Source organism: Adiantum capillus-veneris, chromosome 18 (genome assembly GCF_014529385.1).
Source record: "Adiantum capillus-veneris isolate H3 chromosome 18, ASM1452938v2, whole genome shotgun sequence".
Lineage (NCBI taxonomy): Eukaryota > Viridiplantae > Streptophyta > Polypodiopsida > Polypodiales > Pteridaceae > Adiantum > Adiantum capillus-veneris.
Window position 1 is genome coordinate 110,144,759 of NC_140948.1, and position 15,993 is coordinate 110,160,751.

The 15,993-nt window shown below is 41.2% G+C and overlaps 1 protein-coding gene across 6 annotated transcripts; it reads left to right on the forward strand.

Annotated features, from left to right (window-relative positions):
- The first annotated feature begins 873 nt into the window (after positions 1 to 873).
- On the forward strand, positions 874 to 4,189 carry LOC147436199 (non-specific phospholipase C1-like). 6 transcript variants are annotated; one of them, XM_086489088.1, is made up of 6 exons: positions 874 to 997; positions 1,131 to 1,257; positions 1,394 to 1,453; positions 1,582 to 2,606; positions 3,116 to 3,226; positions 3,328 to 4,189. In XM_086489088.1, the coding sequence occupies exons 1-6, from the start codon at positions 889 to 891 to the stop codon at positions 3,648 to 3,650; spliced, it is 1,755 nt and encodes a 584-aa protein (XP_086345214.1). In that variant the 5' UTR covers positions 874 to 888; the 3' UTR covers positions 3,651 to 4,189. The 6 variants fall into 6 exon arrangements, with proteins under 6 accessions (XP_086345214.1, XP_086345213.1, XP_086345211.1 ...); XM_086489085.1 differs by having other exon boundaries at positions 877 to 997; positions 3,050 to 3,226; XM_086489086.1 differs by having other exon boundaries at positions 877 to 997; positions 1,394 to 1,435; positions 3,050 to 3,226.
- The last annotated feature ends 11,804 nt before the right edge of the window (positions 4,190 to 15,993 follow it).

The following is a 15,993-nucleotide window of genomic DNA, read 5'->3' on the forward strand; positions in this document are numbered from 1 at the left end:
TAACAACTCATGAATTGTAATTGATATTTTCTAAGGCTCCAGCAATTTCCATTGGCCTATGAATCGTCAATCGCTTCCCATGATGGAGTAGGGGAAGGATGCATGGTGTCCTTAATCAAGGCACCCCTTGATGGCGACCGCCACAGCCATGGGTGACCCTTGATTATTGGGGAAAGGACACTGCGTCCTTTCCCGATCGACGATCGTCAAAGGTCCAGGAAAAGGGGCCCGGAAGCATGACAGAAGTTGATGAAGTGGCACTACATGACAGGCATTCAATGTCATGTTTTATTACAAGTGCTGAGCTGTCAACCATCTAGCGGTGCTTCACAAGGATTCTTGCCAAGAAATGACAGCAGATGTGCGGCTGAGATTAGCAGTCCCCGTGACCCTAGACCGTGACGGTTCATGAATTGTTAAATGCTTATGGGGATTCCCAGAAGAGGGAAAGCTAGGGCTGATTGTGATGTTGAGTGAGCATTTAGAACTTGTTAGCTTATGGACACTCACCAAATATACATTCCTTGACTTGCATCAACAAACCTACTTTCAGGTCCCTTTCTCACTTTTCCCCCTTGAGAATATATTAAGAATACTAGCATATCTATCATTGCCAAGTAATCAGCATCAACATTGCCTGCATGTGCACTAAATTGAAATCATACTTCTATTCACTAACAAACAAGAAAACCCACTTGTGCACTTCTCCAAATTATAAGAAAAAGATTATAAAGAGTTTGGTAAACACTGATGGGCACATCAAGAGATGTCATGGCAATGAGATCATGAAGAGAAAGCCATGTAAATGTTGTGATTCCTACAGTCACATCAAAGTTGAATTAGACAAGCCATTTTCTTATTATTCTCCATGAAGAGGCCATCCCTCCCATGTGGAAAATATTTGCTCAATGCAGCAGAATATATATAAGTAGAAGCTCTTACAAAGCAATACAATTCAACCTCTCTAGATCTTGTTATCCTTCACTGCACATAAAAAGTGACTACTCTCTCTCTCTCTCTCTCTCTCTCTCTCTCTCTCTCACACACACACACAGACACACAAACTAGTACACACCTCTTGATCATTCCATGCCAAGTTCAATCTGCTGATTGTAATTCTGTTTCTGCAGTGGGTTGTGTGCCGTCAAACCAGTCTGAATCGGAAGACGCCGGTTGTACCACAGCAGTTCAAGAAGGCGAGAAGCACGTTATTCCAGGCCCAATCAAAACCATTGTGGTGCTTGTGATGGAAAACAGGTGAGACCAATCAATTTGAGAAATTGGAACTTAAATGAGTACAAAAAGCTAGTAAAAATAAGGGTATTCACTCGTTTTGGCAGTTTCCAAATCTTTTGCATAATAATATACTTATTCCTTATGTGTTAGCAAGCAGATTTTGGGCTTTTCACACAATTGGATGCAAAATCATTAAAAGGCAGGCCAAAATCATTATGTACAGAGCTGCTTTTGGTGTATCAATTATGCTTTGGAATTCAATTTTTGTGTACTTAGGTTGATTCAAGAGTTAATAAAACACATCATAATTTTGCTCTTTCTTGACTTTTTAATTTTATATCGTAGGTCCTTTGATCACATGCTTGGATGGCAAATGCAGCTGCATCCAGAAATCGATGGGGTGACAGGCGAAGAGTTTAATAACATTCACATCCTTCATGATGAAACAAATAATGATGCCAATAATACAAATAAAATTAATGTGAGCACTGACACAATTTATTTCTCAAAGGATGCAAAGTATGTTGTTGGAGACCCAGACCATGGATTTCAGGCAATAACAGAGCAAGTCTTTGGTGTTATAAACACAAAAGATGACAAAAGCACTGGCCTAACCTTAGGAAGCAAGCCTCTAATGAGTGGCTTTGCACAACAAGCTGAGGCAACCTCACCTGGCTTATCCAAGGCAGTCATGAGTGGTTTCCCACCAGAAGCTCTACCCATCTATACCTCCCTTCTCAATGAATTTGCAGTATTCGACAAATGGTTCGCGTCCCTGCCTGCCTCCACTCAACCCAATCGGCAATATGTGCACTCAGCCACATCACATGGCCTCATGAGCAATGTCAGAAGCGAGCTGCTCAAAGGCCTCCCCCAAAGAACAATCTTTGATAATCTCTATGATGAGGGCCTCTCTTTTGGCATCTACTTTCAAAGCCTCCCCTCTACAATCATCTATAGGAGGCTAAGACAGTTGAAGTACATAGACAAGTTCCACTTATATAGCCCCTCTTTCAAGAAGCATGCCAAAGACGGCTCCCTCCCCAACTACGTTGTGATTGAGCCCCGTTTTTTCAACCACTCGATTCCACCAGCAAACGATGATCACCCACCACACAATGTCAGCAGAGGGCAAGCCCTGGTAAAAGAGGTGTATGAGACCCTTAGAGGCAGTCCCCAATGGGAACAAACTCTACTTATCATCACATATGATGAGCATGGTGGGTTCTTTGATCATGTCCCTACACCCATGTCCAATGTTCCTAGCCCTGATGGAATTGTTGGCCCGGCTCCTTATTTCTTCAAGTTTGACCGTCTCGGTGTTCGTGTGCCCACCATAATGGTCTCTCCGTGGATCAATAAGAAGACCCGTAAGTAAATGCTCAACTCTCTTAAGCAGCAACTCATTTAATTGTGTGTGCACATATTAGATGGAGGGAGGGCATCTCTATATCGATAACTTTAAATTTTACCTCTCTCTCTCCCTCTCTCAAACACCCCCAGCCCGCCCGCCCGCCCGCCCAACACACACACACGATTTCTTGTGGAGAACCTGATCAGTAGGGCAACCTAAGTCTTCAAAGTCACAATCTCCAAAGAATCCAACATACATACTTTGAAACCAATGCTGCAAGTACCATAATTTCAAAATATGCACAAGCACAAAATATGTCATTCTCTGCTTGTCTGTGCACACTCACAGCCTCGATGATTAGGGCTTAGCTTTATGTGTCCTAATTTGTGTCCTTTCTATTTTGGGACAGTTTAACATGACTTATGCTGTTATGTGTGTATCTTTGTGGATGTGTTGCAGTAATTCATACACCAAGTGGTCCCATTGCATCATCTCAATTTGAGCACTCTTCTATTCCTGCAACAGTTAAGAAGCTCTTCAACCTCAACTCAGACTTTCTCACCAAAAGAGATGCTTGGGCTGCCACCTTTGAAACTGTAGTGGCCTCAAGAAGCACACCAAGGAAAGATTGCCCATGTACTCTCTCTCTCTCTCTCTCTCTCTCTCACACACACACAACTAAAATGCATCATCATCACATTCACTGATTAATTGTCCTCCATTGTCTGGTGTGCCAGTAACCCTCCCAAAGGTCACAAAAGATGGGAATGCCAGCAAGAGCGCCGACATGAGGCAAAATGAGAACAAACTGAACGAGTTCCAAGAGGACCTTGTACACTTGTCAACACACTTGTATGGTGAGACCGAGAAAGCAGACGAGCTCATCAATAAGGGAATAAAAGAGTGCGGCACGTACACAGAAAAGGCCTTGTCATTCTACCTGAGTAAGTGTAACGAGGCAAAGAACAGCGGCGGTGATCCCTCTGCCATAGTTTGCATCAGGCCCTCTTCCTCCTCTGGTGAACAGCCCACTTACTACCTTGAACCGTATGACCCATAGAGCCACTTACAATAGAGACAATGCCCTCATCACTACACCACAAACAATACTTAATCTATATCTCAACTGAGGTCGGAGTCTACTCTACATGGCGCCGGCTGTTTTCCTGGCAGTCTGCAATCCACGTCGCAAACAATGCTCATTCCGGAAAAATATATATATCTAGGTATACACGAGCTTGCGCAACCCATCGTAGGCGGGCCTCGCTTGCTCTTATCAACGGCTTGCTACGCAGCTCATTGACAACCACTACGCAACCTTCAACACAATCATCTGCAAGGGCATGGTGAAATTATCAACCTCAGTGCAATGTGGTGGAAACATAAGTGTAGAAGCATAAGAGATGTCATCCATTTGAAACGTAAGTAGGATCTCTTGAGGAGAGAAGCCAAGATTTGAAACTCATTATCTTAAAACAGCTCATAACTTCCTAGCCTTGCCCTTGTTAGGAAGACCTTGTAATTAGTGCAATCCAAGTTATAGTATTAGTCAGTATATTCTAATATCTATCTAATGCGATAGCAAAGTTTGCAGTGTTAGGAGAGTGTTAGTTTACATGATTTGAGTCTTGACTAGATATTGGCCTATCTTATGCTTGATAGAGACATTATGGGCCTTCCTATGCGATTTGTGGATCAATTGCCATATACTTTACTTTTTATGGTTAATGATTCATATTGGTTTTCCAATAAGGACATGGACAAGCAATGTTGGCAAGGTGGAGGCAACACGCGAGGGGCAATAGAGAAACTCTAGTATTAAAAAATGGTAGCTTCCAAGTGGCCATCATCATGCTGCATGGCAACTTGAGAGACTGTCTAGAAGCAACTATAAGCTTGTGCTCCATGGTGGTTGCAAGCATGGTAGCCAATGTGGAGAAGATAGGGAAGAAAAGGAGGATTTATTCCCTTGCTGCATGGATTTGCATGCACCTTGTTGACATTCAGTCGGAAGATCGATGAGCTCTTCCAATCTCTCATTCTTCTATAAGATTCAGTGTGTTCAATCTCTCATCTTCTCCACCTTTGTCTCTGCTACTATGAGCACAAAGTTATTGATTGTAGTGCCTTCATCACCTACTCTATCTCTCCACCTTTTTTGCTTCTCGAGTGGCTAACCATGTATGCCTTGTGGTGGATTTCCATGGCCTACTTAGAGGCCCACCTTGCTTGCCCTATCAAGGACCGCATATGGTGATAGGTGAGCGACCGAAAAAATGAGCAATGGAGAATTGGGAACCCAGAAAAGGGTTAAGAAGGAAATCCAAAAAGAAAGAAAATGGGCAGAACCAGATGCCTACATTATCGTGTGTGCATGTGTGTGTGTGTGTGTGTGTGTGTGTGTGTGTGTGTCTTTCCATGGACTATGAAGGCAATGTGTTGGATGATTAGGGGAGAGAGAGAGAGAGAGAGAGAGAGAGAGAGAGAGAGGAAAAGAGAGAACAAGATGATGCATGCGTGCATAGCCAAATATTAACTGATCTTCAGACAAACCCTAGAGATGAGTATCTCAATCGCCATCTTCATCTTGTCATCGAACTGTAGCACTGAACTCGGGCTACTGGTAGAATAGGGTCTCAACGCTACGGGTGTGTAGATGTAGTGGCAATAATTGTGACACAATTGGTTGGCTACATTGATGGCATTGTGGCTAGATGTGAATGGAATCTTGGAGGAGAGGGAAAGGGAGAGAGAGATAGAGACAGTGAGCTCATGCATGTTCTGATTGAGGAGGGATGGAAGATCTCTCTCTTTCTCTCTCTCTCTCTCTCTCTCTCTCTCTCTCTCTCTCTCTCTCTCTCTCTCTCATATGGATGTGCATAGCGGCTTATCACCAATACCCTGCTATGTGAGGCAACCAATATCATCTGCATAGTGAGTTTGACCTAGTGTACACGTCATCACATATGCCCTCGGTGCAGGTGGTGCTCATCCTAATCACCTCAGCCCCACCCCCACCCCCACCCCTACCTATCGAGTGCCCAAAGCAGCCTGTTGCCATCACCACATTGACCTGTCTGGTGCAAACTTGCAACCTATGTTGTATTATACGTTATATAGGGTACATAAAATACGCTTTAATCGTATGTATTATAAAATCCTCCCAATTAGGCGGACGTATTATACAGTGCCACATCAGCCAAATCATCGTTTCGTATAATTTCTTAGCAATTCTATCGAAAAAATTTATATACACAGTCATCCTCTGTGAGCCTTTTACCGTCGTGGGAATTTTTAGTGAAAATTTTTCCTTGAGTTCACCTTTGACCCCAAAGAAAATAATTTTTTGTCCATTGAGATATTAATTAGAAATAAAGTCTATTTTAGCAAGAAATACAAATTTTAAACTTAAGTTAGTAGTGTTAGGTAAAGGCGGTATGCCTCACCGTGCTTTGCCGGTGTCGGTCGGCCAATGCCGGCCGCCCATATTTATTTCCTTATTCTTTATACATACAAAGGATAAGGAGCTCTCACTCATTTTCACATTGTGCTCATACAGCGAGATTTGGAAGCTCCACCCACATCCTATGTTCTCTCTCTCTCTCTCCCCCTTCTCACTCTCCGCACATGCACCACATTCGCGCACTCACAATTGGTATTAGAGCTCAGGGATTGGGAGCACCATTGGAGCTCAGTAGGAAAGCAGGCGGAGAAGCAGCAAAAACTACAACACGTTTTTGCATATTGTTTTGGCTTATCAAAACATCTTCATTCAAGCAGATTCTTGACTGGTTTTTTTTCCTCTTCAACTTTGCAGAAGATAGTTTATCTTTACCAATTTTGAGATACGTCACTTAGACTGCCTGCACGTCTAGGGTACACGGCTGTAGATTTTTACAGTCCTGTTTTGACCTGTAAAAACATTACATTTCAATTCCATTCTCGCTTCACCCAATTGTTTTTGCGTCGTCTACAACTATGCAGATGGAAATTTCTGCAAATTTTAAACGGTTTGGGAGATATGGGTTAATCGGCTGCAGGGTGTTCGAAAAGTTTAGGATATGATGTATGCCTTATGTGGTTTGATGCTCATGGAGACTCATGTGATTGTAGTTTGAGCTCGGAAATGTATGCCTCGAGCATATTTTTTGGCAGTCTCATAGGTAGAGCAGGTATTTGTGTACTAGATTTGCAAGTGTTTGCAATGATGTATGCAAAGTGTGGAGGTTGGTGCATGCATTTGGAGTGTGGTTTGATATCCTTTGGTTGCTCATGGTTTTGAGCGTGCAATCACTTTGGTTACTGGTTTTGTAGCCATTTTGCTGACAAAACTCTGGTGACATTTTTCCAACAGTTTTATGCACATCGTTGGCGCGATCGAGATTGCGATTGCTTGTAGCACTCAGGATTTGCATGCAGTGTTTTTCCTTTTGGGTGGTGCGTCGCGAGCGTGTTTCACTCTGCATTTTTGGTCTTGAGCTATGAGTGATCGACCATTTGGAGCTTCTAGTTTTGACTCCCAGCTACTACATTTTGAGTCTAGTACTCCCACAGGTGTTGCCATTTGCAGTTGAGGACATCTTATGCAGTGCTTTGGCTTGTATACCGGTTTCACACATCAGGTGTCTTGAGCTTTTGCTTTGTGTATGCTTTTGTAGGATAGTGGTTGGAGTTTACTCGCCATAGTTTTTGATCGAGCTTAGCTCTCACATTGATAGGTTTTGTCAAATTTGGACACGGTTCGGTGTTCTTGTACCCACTCTCGTAGGAGTGAGAATCTGCGTATGCTTGTATGGCTACAATATAGGCTAGTCACAGGTTTCACAAGTTTTTGTAGATTTCTGTAGGCAGTTTCTCTTGTGGGACGTGTTTTGCGCTAGTTTGCTCTCTACTTGCGTATATGGTTATGTGCTTTACACTTGGTTGAGCAGTTTGTCCGAGTTTATGCTTGCAGAGTTTGCAGATTGTGGAGTTGTTTTATGCATATGTGAGCATCGATTTTGATGCGATTGATCATGCTTTTGACCATTGTGTAGTGGTCAAGTTACCTCCCACCTTGTTTGCCATAGTTTTGGCATGGATATGGAGATGCTTCAGGTTAGAGGCGATTCTTGTTCACGATCGCGACTAACATGTTGGCATTGCGGCCATGATAGATATATTAGGTGTCGTTGCTTCAAGCGGATGAGGCAGATGTATGGTACTACTATGAGGACATATGCTAGAGAGTATGCATGTGACGGGCATGTCACTTTTGAGTCTAGCTTGCCTTCATACTACTTTGTGTCTTGGGATAGCACATTGTCTATGCGTTCTCTACTAGACGAGCATGTAGTTTTTCACGTGACGCCACGTCGTGATTTATTTTGCTCTTTCTCTAGTGGGAGACTTGGTTGTGTGTAGTTTGTTGATGGTTCAGCATCATATGACATAAAGGGTGCTGGAGATGTATGCATATCTTTACCTAGCAGTGCATTGCTTATGCTACGAGATGTACGCTATGTACCAGGACTCAATCAGAATCTTATTTCAGTGCGTCAGTTATTACAGAGTAGTGGACATTGTGTAGTGCTTGGAGAGCGGTCATTTCAGATGCATAGGGGATCACTGGTGATAGCCAGAGGTGCTAGGAGTGGTCTGTATACCCTTTGCATATTTTGGACACACGAGGCGGTGTAGTCTCTTTGTATTTGCAGCCATGTTTGGAGCAAGAGACGAGGCGTGTCTCTTTTGCGGATGTGCTACATGGAGAGCAGGTTGTGCATTTGTCTTGTGGTGACATTCATGGAGACAGTGGTATCTCTGGGGATGCACAGCTTTCTCAGTCATCAATTGAGGTGACATTAGTTGAGCCAGAGACCGATGCATTTTTCTATGATGCGTTTGATACATTTGAGGACGACAGTGTCCTTTAGACTATTGTGTGTGATTGCAGTGGTGCTGATTTTTTGGTTTTGCAGTCAAATACGTGCTTAATTGCCTTTATACAGATAAACATGAATATTCGAACGAGTAAATGCAACCTAGCTTGTAGCAACTGTACATCATAAACTTATCAAGATATTGGCGAGCTCTTTGAAAAACAAACATCAACCTCTCTCTCTCTCTCTCTCTCTCTCTCTCTCTCTCTCTCTCTCTCTAAAAGCATCAAAAGGTCCAATACATAACCTCCAGGAGGCCTCTGTATAGCTGGAAAGGAAGGCAGTGTTGGAGAGTTGGAAGGCAGCGGTTATGTAATAATATAGAATGAGGGTATTCTGGCACTCTTGGGGCTTAGGGACTGCCTTCGGGCTAGCCCTAGGTAGGCCCGCAACTCAACCTCATTTGAATGGTGGCAGGTACACAACTCAACCGTTGTCAAATGTGATCTGCATGTGGCAAGGTGTGCCGACGTCAAGGAAGGCAGTGTTGGAGACTTGGGTGCGGGGGGTTGCCTTCGGGCTTGAGAGGAGTGAGCCCTAGGTAGGCCCACAACTCAATGCCATTTGAACGGTGGAAGGTACACAACTCAACCATTGTCAAATGTGATGCGTTGTGGCAAGGTGGTGTCGATGTGGCAAGCCCTTCACACACGTTGGAAGGTGATGCTACTAGATGAAAAGGCTTGAGGCCGTGGCTACATGGAAATGTAGCCACCTGGAGACTCACTCCTACCTTTTTAATATAGTATATAGATGAAGCGAATTGCTTTTCTAATACCTTGCAATCCATGTGGCAAATAGTGCTCAATCGTGCAATATATATATATAATGTTAACACATAGTCTCATGGATTATGACGTAGGAGCTAAGGAGCCATCATCGTTTCATCTCAGCTCAAGAATCATTGTAGCCTCTCTCTCTCTCTCTCTCTCTCTCTCTCTCTCTCTCTCTCTCTCTCTCTCTCTCTCTCTCACACACACACACACACACACACAATTCGATGCTTTGCCACTGCACGTCAATGTGCTTCAACTTAGTGGCGGTGGTATTTGTTTGTTGTGAACTTACTTGCAGATTTTTGTTTGTTGCATTTGTTGCTTGATGTGAGCAAAAGCAAAGCACTTTAGCCTCTCTAATTTACAGTGAGCAAGTTTGGATGTAACCAAAAAATTGAGCATTGTAGTAATGTGTGATACTCAGACTCTCAAACTTACAATGAGCATAATGTGCATAGGTGTAGAGAGAGAGAGAGAGAGAGAGAGAGAGAAGAGAGAGAGCACAACTTGCCAAAAAGTCTTTTGGTTCTTGAATCAAAGTTTGAAGCATTTGTTGGTATTTAAAATCTCTGCTACTTTTCTTCAAGGAAAGCACAGAATCTAGTCAAGATTTTCCACTTTTATCCAGTTAAAAATACACTAAATCGCTATTTTTTGTGAGTTTCCCCAAAATTTAGAACAATTTTTTTTTTTAACATACACAAATAGCTTGAAGGTGATTCTCACTAGGAGCTTTTGCAACACGTTCTATAAATGTTTTCATACTTAGGCTTTGTTTAGATTATACACAAATGGATGATTTTGTACTCCCCATTTTCCACTTTGCAACGATAGAATGGTTGTGAGTGTGTGAAGGTGCCATTCATGCCCCGCGAGTGGATTCCCTGTGCTTTCCTCTAGCATTTCTACTTTCTTTGCCAAAACTAGATTATTCTACCTATTTCTTGCTCGGTAGTTATGATTCCAACTTTAATTAGTTATTGAGTACGACTACCCTTTTGCACTATAGTTAGAGCATGCATTACGAATGGGCCATGCCTTTGTTAGCGAGGTAACATATGAGAGCCACCTAAATGCACTATTTTCCTTTGGATTTTGTGAAAAGAACTAGAAAGTAAGATAGATGGGATCAAGTGTGCAATATATGGGGCCCTAGATGCTACTACAGGTGCAAACAAGCTTCAATTTAGACCTTAATGACAAATTCTAGGCTGGCTTCTAGACCTATAGCCATGAGCTGAATATCTATTGGCTAACATTAGATGACGTTGGTTAGGATGATGATCTTTTATTTTTGGGTGGATTCCTTCTCTTTTTGAATTCTCTCTTATCAAGGAGTCTAGTTTTTTGCCTGCCCAAAGGGCAAAGGCTATAGAGATGCCTTATTTTTTTGCTGGCTAAATTAGAAAAAAAGTTGAGTTGTATTTTCAAGCATTTTTTGATAGGCCAAAAATGTTGATTGGTTGAAATAAGATAGTTGACACTCATTTAATAAAGAGTGTGTAAATCTAATGATGGACATGTCTTGAGTTTTGAAATATGAAATGAATGCTCCTTTATCAAGGAGAGGATTTTGGGCTGCCTTTGAAAGCATGGAAGGTTGAAAGCCTTAGAGGTTGAATGATCAAGCCTTAGAGGCTCCAAGAATCACAAGACTCACCTTTTCATTTTGGGAAGTTTTTTCACCCGTTGAAACTTGAGATGATAGACTAAGGGCATAGTCACGCGAGGCTTAGTTATCAATTATTGATAACTATGTCAACTATGCCCAAACAAAGCATTAAATGAATAACTAAACCTCTTGCATGGTCATGTGACGCTTAGTATTCATTCTCCCAACTATACCTTGAACTTCACAACTATGTGAAAATCGGCATAGTTACAAAAGGTAGGCTTAGTAACTCATTTAGTGCTCCTTTATGTGTGTGACCAAGAATGAGGCTTAGTTGTTTGTTCAATGAATTGATAACTAAGTGTCACGTGACCATTGCCTAAATTTATCATTTTTGTTAGTTCAAACTTTAAGGAAGGTATCTATCTTTAGAGCTTTAATCTTTAGAGATGTTTTATTTTTATTTTTAGAGAACTTAAGGAAGTAGAACTTTTGAAGTAAGGCTGGGTTTAGACGGGGCGGCGGAAGAGAGAGAGAAAGGGGTGTGCCTCCTCCATGGCAACATCTCATTGGCTGGCAAAGAGCAAAGGTATTTCCTGACCCACCATTTCATGGGCGTTCCTCCCCCCCTCAGAAATGAGGTACTTCCACCCGAAAGCTTGCACATCTTCAGCCACGTAGGAGATTGGTGCAATTCCAGCCATTGATTTGGTGCTTTACCATTCAAATTGCTCACCCTCCCTCCGTTTTGTGTGAATTCTATGGGTGGCGGAACAGGAAAATGCATTGCACAGCCGCCGCCCCGTCTGAACCCACCCTAAGGTCTTCAATGATCCAATGAGTACCTAGAGTTTTTTCTTTTTAAAGAAGGTAAAACTTTGAATTAAAGAAAGTGAAAAGGTTACATGGACCCACATGTAGGGGAAGGGTCACCCCAAGACGTTAGATATTTAGGATTTAGAACTTTAGAGCTTTTAAAGTGGGATTTACAGCTTAAGGATCTAGAGTTTTAAAGTTGTAAAAGGGGCTCTAGAGCTTAAAAGATGTAGAATTTTCAAAGTGGGAACTAAAGCATAGGGCTCTAAAGCTTAGGTGTAGAGCTTAAGGGTGATTTTTTAATTCAATTTTTTGTGCTTATGTTTTTTTTTTAAAGGTTAGAGATGTAAAGATCTTAAAGTGGGATTTAAACTCAGATCAAGGCCTAAAATTGATGCTTATTTTTTTCCGTCAAGGGCTATTTTGCCTATCAAAACAAGTGCTTTAAAGAAACCTCATGTCATTCGACATGTTAGAATCTCAAAATTGCTTGTCATTTTTTGTGTTTATACCCTTGAGTTAACGTTATATATGGCAAATTATATAAGTTGATCGCATTACACAAAGCATATGAAAGGGGGCTTGAAAAATTGTGTGTCAAAAAGAAATTTCTACTATGCCTGACAGGCTTGGTGATTTTATTACTTGTTTAGCCAAATTATTTGTTTCTTTGCAATTGGGAGGGTAGCACCCAACGGGCTGGCCGGGCACCCAAGGGGCTGGTCAGTAACACACAACCCACTTATTATTTTTTTAGCCAATTATTTGTTTCTATTGCAGTTGTGAAGGTAACACCTAAGGGGCACGTAGGACAACACACAACCCACTAACACCTATCTACTAATACTAACTCTATTCTTCTTTATATAATTATCTATCTATAGAATAAGGATTGAGTTAGACATTGCTCTCTATAAGATCCCACCAAGCAAGTTTCCCCATCTTCTCATCTTCTTTCTCATCGCACACGCATGTGTATTCCCTCGTAGCACGCTCTCACAACTGATATTAGAGCCGTTGTTGTTGGCTTGGTGAAAAAGAGGGATCCAGAAAGCTTGGGAGATTTATGAGAATGCAATGGGAGCTTTTGATATTAGTTGAAATTGATGTATCCTCTTGTGGAAGCTCAACAAAGAGTATGGAAGACAATGAGTAGGTGAATGTGCCCTAATATTGTGTTTATGTATTAGCACTATTTTGCATGTGAATTTTCTCCTTGTAGATCATAGATTTGAGATTTTTTCATTGCCATGACCCTTCGTTTTTCTCTACAACTTTGTAGTAGAAATTATTTGCAACCTCCTCACCTTTTTGCTACTATCTTGCTTAGGGGGATTGTACACGCAAAAAATTTCAAATTTTCTGTTTCTCGTCGTGTGTAAGTACGATGCACTTGAAAGTACGATGGGTGCTCAAAGTTGGTTGCATAAATTCTGAGGTTGAAGATGCAATTTAAGCATGTGAAAAGCTTGAGGTTTGAAGTTTCTGGTAGATTTGGGCAAAGAAGAAGCAAGTAGAAACAAACAGTGCAACTCATTTTTGTGTTTTTTTATCTCCAAAATGCAATTTTTGCATACTTCTCTCATACAGACTCAGATATGTATGATCTTGGATTCTAACTAAGGATTTCGACACACTCTAGATGCATTGATGACATCAATTTTTTGAAAATCTGCATAGGTTCTTTCAGTCATAGGTGTTTTTTGGGCTTTGATGTATGTTTTGTGTGGTTGAGAGATTGAGCCTCTTGGATTGTGGTTAGCCACATTTTGGCTTGCGGATTGCTTTCCACAGGTACTATTACACACAAGTTTTTATAGGGACGGGTATAGGTTCCATCTTTTTGCCGTTTTTCAAAGTTTGTGGCATATTTACACTTTTGTGGGATACATAGAGTATTGTGACTACTATGTGGTTATGCATAGTTTTATGCATTGTGTAACTTTGACTACTTGTGTGCTCTTTTGAGAGCAGTTTATCCCCGCAGGGATTTCAATGTTTGTTTATGGTATTTTATGACAATCCTGCTTCACATAGCAGTGACTTACTCCATTAATGTACATTAAGTTGTGGATAGTGGCATTTGTACATCATTCTCATTGGCATCTACAAGAGTTCTTGATCATTTCTAAGACTTGATGAGTAGATGGTCATTGTTGAGTTTGACCATTATTCTACGTCTTTGGAAGGTTGCGGTGAGGTTTTATTGAGTTGGGGGGTTCTTGAATGTTGAGATCCTTTTGGTGATACAAGCTTCTGGGGTATCCTTTTTTACGAGGCCTCACCATAGGACATGTGTAGAGAGGACTAGGGGCATTTGATGCCGAGTTGGCAGTCTTTTGGGTCATTTGTGATCAATGTTTGATGTGCCTATAGCTTGCTGATACCTTTATGCAATTTTTTATGATTTTAATAGTATTTTTACTCATTTCAATTTGAGATTTTGCTCCAGTTATAGGGATCTGCACAATTTTTGCAAGATTTTGCCATAGTCTTGATACTTAGCTATGGTAAGGACATTTGGGTGAAAGCATTTATAGGTAGTACCAAAAAGGAGTGCTTTGAATACCCTTTTTTGAAAAAGAGGTGAAAAATGAGGATGGCGTGCTTAATTGCAAGTGTTGTTTTTTTTTAAAAAGCCATTTTGGAAGAGAGAGAGAGGGGGGGGGGGGGGGGGGGGGGGGGCATGAGGCGGGCTCGCATCATTTCAAAAGAAAAGTGATAACAATTAAAAAACATTTACTCACTAGCAATGGCATAGCAAAAATAATTTCTCTCCTCCACTTAGTTTGCAGTCCTTTTGCGCTTGCTCAGTGAGCCTCTCCCTTCCTTGCTATGGGGTACTCTAAAAATTCTCTCTCTCTCCTCCCATAGTCTGCATGCCTTTTGAGCTCGATCAATGAGCCACTCTTCTTGCCTCAAAGCGACGCGTCACTACTTACTTAGGTTTAGAAGGATGGTGTATTGTGCGGCTCTCTCACTCTCATCATTTGTGAATCTGTCTTTGTGTGTGTGTGTGTGTGTGTGTGTGTGTGTGTGTGTGTGTGTGTTCATTCTACCATGGCTATAGTAGAAAGCATGTAACTTAACAACTCAATAGCCATTCTTAGAAGCAACTCTCTCTCTCTCTCTCTCTCTCTCTCTCTCCCCCCCCCCCCCCCCCCCCCTTGAGAACTATGTCCATACTTTAAGAGTCTTTCTTTGAAGGATTACTAGCTAGCATAACTTTCTCCACATGGAAGTCCAGGGTACGCCAAATGATGGTAGTACAAGTTCAATGTCTTCTCCTCCATTTTCTGTTACTCAACATATCCCAAGAATTTTATACTTCCACTACCTCTTGTTGTAAAATTCTTTGCAGCACTTGGACAACACTTCAAAGCAATGTCTAAGCTTTCTAGCACTTTCAACTCGCATTTTTGCAAGTGATGCACACAGAACCTCCTTCTCTCTCTCTCTCTCTCTCTCTCCAAATTGTGATGGTTCACTTTACAAGGCTGTTAAAATAAATCAATCTAGATACTCCTTGGGGAATGGCATAACACTCAGGGCATTGTAGTTTATGACTCACCATAAATAACCTACCTAAGTAGTAGATATACATATTTAATAAGGCATCCACCTTTGGCCAAAGATCAAAGTAATCAATATTATAGCACAAACTAGGTATTCTCGTTTATGACCTGAAAATTATCCTGATTAAAATAACCCATGATAACCAGGTTTTAGTTGAAGCTTGTAGATATCGAATTCAACCCCCTCGCTACTATGTCTGCTAATTACTACCTTTGTTCTTGGACTATAGATACAACTATGTAAATAAATCTTTATTGTACACACAAAAATTGTTCCCGCATCACTATATGTACAAGTCATTAGCTCAAAAATGTACCGTTATACCCATTAGCAGTGGCTTGATGGAATTAGATTTTTTATTTGATTGCTCTACAATTATCTTTAATCATATGATATAATGGTAGTGAAACTTTTGTTGCATGTTACTTATTATAGTTTCATTTATCTGCTTTTGTATGACATTCATGCTACTATTTTGAATATTCCTTTATAAATGGTTAAGGTAAAACATTATGAAGATAAGGTCATGTAATAGGAATATATTTTCTTTTAATTTTTATCTAAACCTTTGTTTAAACAAAAGCACCATGTTTAGTTTTTCATTTAGATTGCTTTCACACAATATTGATCTCTACTGACTACCTTCCACCCCCCCCCCCCACACCCCAAGATCTTGCAAACAAGTCTCCATATTTATAAGTC

Bases quoted from the DNA above. Each gene is read 5' to 3' on its own strand.
- LOC147436199 (XM_086489085.1), top strand. From the start codon at position 889: ATGTGGAAAATATTTGCTCAATGCAGCAGAATATATATAAGTAGAAGC. The intron at 998-1,130 runs GTGACTACTCTC...CTGTTTCTGCAG, and splicing joins TCCTTCACTGCACATAAAAA to TGGGTTGTGTGCCGTCAAAC. The intron at 1,258-1,393 runs GTGAGACCAATC...GTTAGCAAGCAG, and splicing joins GTGCTTGTGATGGAAAACAG to ATTTTGGGCTTTTCACACAA.